This window comes from Vollenhovia emeryi, unplaced genomic scaffold, assembly GCF_000949405.1.
Source record: "Vollenhovia emeryi isolate VEMERY1.0 unplaced genomic scaffold, V.emery_V1.0 DF939217.1, whole genome shotgun sequence".
Lineage (NCBI taxonomy): Eukaryota > Metazoa > Arthropoda > Insecta > Hymenoptera > Formicidae > Vollenhovia > Vollenhovia emeryi.
The window spans coordinates 726,758-735,273 of record NW_011967149.1 but is presented as its reverse complement, the minus strand read 5'-3'; the positions used below and the strand labels follow the sequence as shown (position 1 = coordinate 735,273).

Below are 8,516 nucleotides of genomic sequence, written 5' to 3'. Positions count from 1 at the left end.
AAATAATTACCAATTACAATCGTCGGTTAACTTAACTTCTTGATACGGCGAAACGAGTGACTAATTAATGTCACGGATCACAGCGCCGTGAGTTCACGATAGAGAGAGGTTCCTCGGGTGAGTCAACAGTAAACTCGTACGGCAAATTTTGAGAAATAACAACAACGTTTCCTCCAACGGGTGTCTTCGTTAATTATATATAATATATTCGGCTATCTATCGTGACGCGACGAGATTTACGGGGAATAAAAGCGTCTTAAGAGAAAGATATTGGAATGAACGCATTTATGCTCGAACATGCTTAGCAACAGGTCATGTTAATCGATTGGCACGTAGATCGACCGAGGGAAACGCATTCGCGGTTAAAACGCTAAAATGCAAATCTAACGGAGAATTCGGGCTTCTTTGTAACTGCCTTTCTTCAAACGTGCGTAGAAAACAACCGCGTTATTTAAATTAAATTAAGAATTGCGTTTCAAATGCGACATCGTGTGCATACTTGCATCGCGTAGTTTTTTTTGCGCACGGGCCAGCCGCGTTAAAAATTCCTCATCGCCTCATTACCAAGTTTTTGGAAAAGCGAAACCTCTTCTTTTCGCAGCGTTTGCAGCAAAGAAATAAATTTTCCAAGATTCGGGAAAGCCTCGCGAAACATTTCCTCGGCTATTCCCGCAAACTTTCGCCCCGTTGTTGTTAAGTTCGAGCATAAATAAATACCTAGAACCGTCACGTTTCCCAGCACACAAGATTTATAAATATTAACAGCCCAAGTTAGCACGTTATGCCACCCGCGTCTACTCGCACAGTATAATGCACGTAAACCATGTAATGCACGTACCCCATGTAATTTACTACACGATATAAAATGCAGCCCGCTATTTACCATCGACCCTTCAGCAGCACATGTCGAAATCTCTCGATATTATCTTCCACGCGAAGCAATTCCGAATCGATGAACACTCGAACGATTATTGTAATTTACGACCGTATTTGTTTGCGCAAGCTTATCACCTTTTTCCAGCCCGGAGCGTTCGAATTTGCGCGTAAATTTCGAGGAAACTTAAAGATTACATCGTTCTTATAAAAAGTTAATTATATTAAAAAAATGTATGTACATAAAAAGAAATGTGAAGAATTACTTGTTACATCGAGACTCGATGAACTTATATTGTTGTTCGCGCACGCAGTTACCATAGCGATAAACAGTACAATCGAAGGGGGCTTTCGACATGCTTTCCGATATACATTACGTGCGGTAGACACGGTGTGCGACGAACACCCGATCCATCGACGGAGGGATGGAATGTATGCAATCAGGAGAAATCGATATGCCCGAGGTGGCACGATCGGGTTCATCACTGTGTCGTTTTTGACAACCGGCTGGGAACAAGGGAAAGTTATTGTATACTCGTGTACGTTGTATGGCTACCGTTCTCTGTCACGGCGGAGAGTTGTTGCTGATTCTTGTGCGGTGAAGTGCGACTTTTCTCGTTCACCGCGCCCCCACGACGACGTTACGTTGATCGACCTTACAATTGCTCGACACACTGTAGCCCGCGAATCCTCGGCGAAGGCGTTCGTCTGTCTTTCCTCGTACCTCGGAATACGCGCGAAACGTATCGACTTTTCTCGTCTCCGGAGGGCAGGACGGGATTCCGCGGTCGACCGTGTCCTGCAACGGTCGAGCGGTCCCGCGCCAGCCCGGAAGGAGCTGGTTGCATTTGTCGTTTAGCTCCGCTAATGCGTTTATTTCTTGTGCATACACACGTTTCGTACGACTGACTTTCAACGGGGAAATATTCGATTAACAATAGCGGTCGATAATTGACGCAATCGGGTCTGAGAATTAACCGCATCGACAGGCCTGATTGATTAATTTAGATTGACAACTCCCTCTTTAAATTATGGCTACCGACTTATATAGGTGGAAAACGAAAATGCAGTTAGCCGCGATTAGCGGACGATAATCGATGCTGATGCAATCAGCCCTAAGGCGTCTCGAGAGAGATCGAATTGCGAGTACCAGACGCCCCGGATGAGATTCCATTGTTTGCCCTAGGAGTATCGATTTTCCGCGGAATCGAGTCCGCTGCTTTGAGTGTCACTTGTGATCGCTTGTTGACTCGTCGGTTTGAGAAGCCCGGATATACCAGAACGAATATATCCGTTTCGAGAATATCTAGTTTGTACAATCAGACGATTTAGTCGAGTCAGCTATATTCCTGTTGCTCCAGACAAAGCTCGAGTTACGTATATTTCAACGAAATTTAATTATTTGAAGAGTACACTAGTGAAAAAATATACTATTGCTGTACAAGAATCTGTATCGGAAATTTGTTTTTTTTTTCGAAATTTTACGGACTGGAGTAGCGCATCGAAAAAATTGATTCATCATTTTCGACCGATTCAACTTTGATATTAAATTTATGTGACATATTTTGGAAGCAATCGTTTGAAAGCGGATGCCTGGTTCTCGCAATTCATAGGAGAAATATTTTGGCGCACGATTCCTCGCAAAAAAGTAAATACGTTCCGCTTCGGCGATGAAGACAAACGTTACATCGGACGTTTCGCGACGATATACTGCGATACACTTGTCGAAAAACCTTCTTGCTGAACGGTCGCGTCGCGACAACCAGCGTCTTCTCGTCGACGTCGTTTGATAGCGAGAGAAATTGATCTTAAGTCATAGAAATATTCACGACAATATTAACTTTCTGTTCTAACATCGGATTATAATTTGCCAGAAATTGAAGTCCGATTGGGATTAAATGTATCATTGATTTAAATTTACAGTCAAGAAAATGCCAATTTTTATTTCTGTGTAAACTGTGTTGATTCTTATCTTGCTGTAATATATATTTGGTATGTAAAAATTTACGTTTCTCAATCCTGATTCTTGTATAAAGCAATTAAATTACAATGCCATAAATAAATAACGCGTAGATTTCTCGAAGAAATGCCTTCATTACTTTCGGAGATTGCTCTGCATTTGCGATAAATCTACTCAGGAGCGATGTTAATTAGCGTGTGATAGATAAGAATAAACTTGGAAAACAATCAGTTTCTCTCATTATTCGACAATTCAGACGATTAATCGATTGGACGGTACGGAAGGAGCAGGACGGGGTCGTCGCGCGCGACTGCGAAGTTCCTCGGATATTTACAAGTCGAAGGATTCGAGCGGTGCGAAACGCAGCGCTGATCGGGGATCCGGTTATCGTCGGAGAATCGCAATCCGGTCATCGGCGTTGCCTCGATCGTGAAAATCCTTCGAGGCGTCCGTCCCCTCTTCGTCCGAGAAAAGATCCCAATCGATCCGCTCGCCGGGGCTCCGGGTCCACGTCGAGACCTTGTAATTCGATCAACGTAGCCGGTTAGCATCTATAAAGACAAGATGCTAGACTGCCGTGGGGGCACGCGATTGTCAATGCCACTTCGCCTTTTGCGCGAATATATCCGCGCGCAGATTCTGCGCGAAGCAGATTCCCAGAATCTGAAAACAGCGAGAAACAACCCGTTCAATGCTTTACCGGTATGGAAACATCCGCAAGAGAAACGCTCTCTTAGCATTTTCACAGAATATTTGCGAATGCCCGAAACATCTTATAATTGATATCCGATATAATTTAAAAGTGGAAATAACATTTCTCTAGTTGCCAAGACGGCTTTCGAGAATATTATCGTGGAGTATTCTTTTAATTTGGCAGAATAATTAAAACTGCTTTAATCGTTTATCTTATTCGCGAGACCACGTATTATTTTTACATTAAAAATAACTGACGTATAAATGAAAGTCCGCACTAAATGCGTTTTATGAAAATGCCAAAAGTGTACTTTTGTATAACTAGAGACATTTTATATATAAAGTGCACCGACACAGAATATAGAATTTTGGAACAATCGATACATTTTTCAGTTGAGAAAAAACTGATATTAAAGTTTTATTTATCTCGCTGCTGCTCAGCTGTAGTATTCGTGCTCATGGTGAATGCGCATTACATGCATCTATAATTTAAGATATACATATAATTGGATACACACGCACAGCCACTGAATAATTAAATCCCATCGAGATGCAATCGATAAGTTGTAACACAACGAGCAATATCAACATGCTTCGAGCAACATCAACATCTACTTGGCGCACACTTGGGATAACGAGAAAATTCATTACGCAAAGTAAGCACGAATTTAAAATCCTTTAATAAAATTCAAGAGAGGCTCAATATATTACGCTGATAAATGCACTCGCGCCGCCTGGCTACGTGTTATTATGTATCTCGCATCTACTTTACGTCTTCCCGTGTAACACTGCGAAACGAAACAGGTATAACAGCAGTCAACGTTGCAAGCACGGGTAAAGTCTCACCTCATTTCTTTTAGGGCATGCAACGGCTCCACAATGCAGCGGTCCGCATCGACGAATATATGGCGAGAAACGTGCCAAAATCTCTCGTTTTAACACTTTGAATCAATGACGGCAATCTTGAGCGACGCAGAATATATCTGAATCGCAAATTGAAAATTAAGCGCGAGTCGCGCCGAGAGTTTGAGTTTTCCATTACGAGCTGAATTTTAAAAGAGTCCCAACTGCTGTAAAACGCTCGGGCGCCTTACCGCGAGGTGACGTTTTCCGAAAACTCCCCCGGCCCGGGATTTCCGTCTCTCGATGCCTCGCGATTGACGCGCTTCGTTACTTAATTTCGGATAAAGCGTTGCGCGTGCAGATTCAAAATGTTAATTACTCGCGAGTAGTCGAATCCCGAGGTACGTAACTTCCACGTACTCGTTGAAAGTTTATCGATGCGTGCCGAAGATCGGAGCTTGTACCTATGCTAATGCATTTTACCTGAGTGAATGCTGTGCCAACCGCACCGCTGGCAATCGCGAGGAGATTTCGTTCTATCCACTCCTCGCCGGCCTGTATGCAACCTTTTTCGTAAATCACTTTGGCGACCTCAAAGTTCTGCAAAAAAAGAAAAGGAAACGGCTACTTGGCTTACCGTCGGTGGTCCCCCCTCCCCTGGGGTTACGCTACTATTATAGTTGTTAGTCCAGGACAATTTTCCCGACGGCGGTGGTATTAGTTCCGTGAAGGTTTCCGTGGAGAAAGTGAAAGGATAGCTGCACCGTTGTTTATGTAACTCCGGTTTACCGTCGATCGCGTCAATCGGTTGCTATTTTAATGCGCGCGTGTCGCAATCCTCTTAAACGTTCGTCGCGACGCGCGTTTCGCCGCTTATGCGAATTGCGGCAACGAGATCGACGCCGGACTCGATGACGTCTGATAATCGGAGCTGCGACGCGAACGTGATTTCTATGATCGTGGCGCCCCACAGTTTTCGATATATTTCAAATTATATATCACAGCGGCCTTGTTCCGTTCTTACGGGGAGACGCTTATTTATTATAACGTCGACGTAGTCGGCGTTTCGAAAGATTGCGACGCGCTCGAATAACCGCGCGCGGAACGCAAAAACCGCTTAGAAACGAGAGCGAGGATAAAATCCACACGATGATAACTCTCGGCCGCGGCGCCCAGACGAGAGAACTCGCGAGAACACTGAAAAGGTCAGACCGTACTCGGTTTTACATACCGCCGGCTTGATCTCGCTCTTCGTTCCGTTAAGTGAAAACTCAATAAGGTACTCGGTCCGGTCGACGCGTTTCCTCTCTGCGTTTTTCGCGATTCCGCCGCGAGAACTATATCACTCGGAGAGGCAAGCTCGTCCAGGACGAGCGAAAGAAACGGTAACGTACGTTATATACGGGAATGACGTTCTTAAAGGAGCGATATCCCGACTCCCGCGGGCCCGTGGTTCCCGAACAATGAATTTCGCCGCTTAAATTTTCCAGCGGAGTCTCCGGCCGGTAACTTGAATTTCCAGTCATATAAAGGTAGCAACCTAATTTATTAGGACTGGGCGGTGGCTACGCCCCCGGAGGGGCGCAAATCGAGCCGGGATCGTAAAATGGATCCGAGGGAGGAGGGAGAAGAGGATTTCGAGAGGAGGGAGCGGAGGGCACGTATACGTACTCGAGAAAATGTATATACGCGTTAAAGCGGCGCGCGGAAGGCGGAAAGAGGAAGCGTGTATGGGGGCATTTACGGGGTCGGGGTGGTCGGGGAGGCGGTCGGGCAGATGGGGAGGGGGTGGGAAGAGGGGGGAGCCTAAGTAACAAGCCCATTCTGTTACGCCGTGCCTCGCGCGTTTACCCTCAAGGAGCCAGGGAGTAACTACGCGAGGCTTTCAACCTCGCTACTTCATTTACACCTTCCATCCCTCTCCGCTACCCAACTTTTCCTCAACGCCGTCCTCTCCGTCTCCTCCTCGATACGCGGGCGATATTGTGCGACTCCCTCATTAGCGGGGCGTTAGATGCCCTAATTACTTAAGAGTTTTCGCCCCGTCCTCCCCCGGCCGCTCCTCCCGCCGTAGGACCCCTGGCGCGCGGAAACTGCTAATTTATTCTGGCTCCTCAACGTCGCGCGCGCGTGTCAAAGCGGCCGACGATGCGCGCGATGACAGCGGCGAGATTGGGGAAGACCGAAGGCGGAAAATAGACGACGAGGATCTGGTGTGTACCCAACGTGACTTTGGTTAAGCGCAGTTAATTGAGGCTCTGACAGGGCGTAAGCTACGAGTGGCGAGAATTTTTCAGCGGCGGGCGAGAGAAGATTAATTTGACGGTGGAAAAAGCCTTCCGCGAGCCAACGTGCCACTCGTTTCCATTCATCTCCGCTGTTCGTTCAGCTACTTGCCAACATTTCTCACTCCGCGACGAGATCCTTTCCCGGCCGTTTTTCGGCCGCCGCGGGATAGCGCGGCGATGGCAGCCTCCCTATTTTAGCGTACTATAATCTGCCGTATTAGCATAGATAACATCGCAATTCTGGCGCGGTACAATCGGGCGCGCACGCGCGTATAGATAAGCGCGCGATTATAGCGTAGCATAATCCCGGGGCTCTAGCGCAGTAGTATAATCCCGCGATTTTAACGTAATATGATTTTGTACCACGGCCGGTCGGCCTTGCACGTAATTCCGACTGGTATAATTGCCCGAGCGATACTTTATGGCTGCGATACGCCTGCAGCGATAATCTTCCTCGGTCAACACGGAGAATCGGTATCTTAAGTCTTAGACGTTCGGGCATCTGGAAAATCGCCGTTGCAAATGCAATTTTAGAGATGCACTTTCTGACCGCGCAAACACGACGTGTATATGTATTTTTCCGAAATCAATTTGCCACCCCATTGAATCGTTTGTTAATTTCGTAGCTACATATTGACGAACCGAACGGTTAGGTTAATCGCATTTTAATAGCAAATTTAATTATAAATTTCTCGATAATTTTCGATTAAACGTGTCAATTAATGTAATATTAATGCGCGCCAGTTTACCAGCCGATATGTCAATATGCAATCTTGTTGCGATGTAATTGGATGCGAACACCGGCGAAATAACAATAAAACTCGTCGGCCGCGAAATTGAAATTTGAATAATTAGCATGGAATTAATATAGTCGCGCTAAGGGAGAGAAACGCTCATGTTTATGACTCGTAAACTGGTTCTTCGGACGTTTGTTGCGCATCTGAGCGAGGTAGCGCAATCGGTCTAGCCCCGTCAAGATTATGCAGCGAGTTGGCAGTAATTTACCATACTGATTACGAGAGAGGAAAAACTCGTATTATTGCATCGCGTGCCGGCTTTAGTACAAACGCTGTTATAGAATAGCTGCACGCGCTTATGACTTGTATTCCTATCTTCATTAAAGTATGTGATGTGCTTAACTATGCGGAAAGTGGTGTTTCCGAAGGGAAAGAGGACGAACCAGTCCGGGATCATTTTAGAAACGACAAATTAACAACAATTAACTAATAAGAATATTCTTCAATGTCGCCAGCAGTAATTAACAACGCCAGTGTTTTCTTCACCATATCTGGCGGTTTTTAATAATACAGAAAATTTACTGCGAAAAATATTACCTCAGCCGGGGTTTGAACCTGGACCTCCCTAGAAACGGGACAGGGATACTTAAACAAATCGCGTATCGACAGATCTGTGCACGGCCGACAACCCTAGTCGGCGCGGAGTTTAAAGTCGAAAAATAGACGCGAAGACTTTATATTGTTATTGCGACAAATATTACCACATGCCTCAGTGGTCGAATTGGTGAGACGCCCGCGTAGAGTGTAGGGAGGTCCAGGTTCAAACTCTGGCTGAGCTAATATTTTTCGCAATAAATTATTGTCTATCTTATTAAAAATGCCCAGGTATGGTCAAGGAGACACTGACGTTGTTAACAATATTTATCGAAAGTTTCAATAGACGCGCGACAGTCGTGATATTTGCGTACACGGAAAGACCGGCTAAGGCTCAAAAATAACTAAAATTAAAATGTCGCTGTATAAATAGTAGGGGCATCTACATTGTTTTGTGTTGCAACATTCACTAATAGCGAATTCGGTTGGTTGCACTAGTGCGCACTCAGTACACACTGACAATGAGCC

General features: G+C 45.5%; 1 protein-coding gene across 3 annotated transcripts in view; it reads right to left on the bottom strand.

Moving 5' to 3' along the window:
- Positions 1-2,352: 2,352 nt before the first annotated feature.
- Positions 2,353-8,516, bottom strand: part of LOC105560911 (tetraspanin-5) — a 136,250-nt gene continuing 130,086 nt past the window's right edge. For 2 of the 3 annotated variants that reach the window (XM_012010424.1, XM_012010421.1), the window contains 2 exons: positions 4,853-4,969; positions 2,353-3,496 (listed from right to left, as the gene is read on the bottom strand). In XM_012010424.1, the coding sequence (XP_011865814.1) occupies positions 3,428-3,496; positions 4,853-4,969 (186 nt within the window). In that variant the 3' untranslated portion in view covers positions 2,353-3,427. The remainder of the gene's footprint in view (positions 3,497-4,852; positions 4,970-8,516) is intronic. The other variant, XM_012010423.1, reaches the window with a different exon arrangement.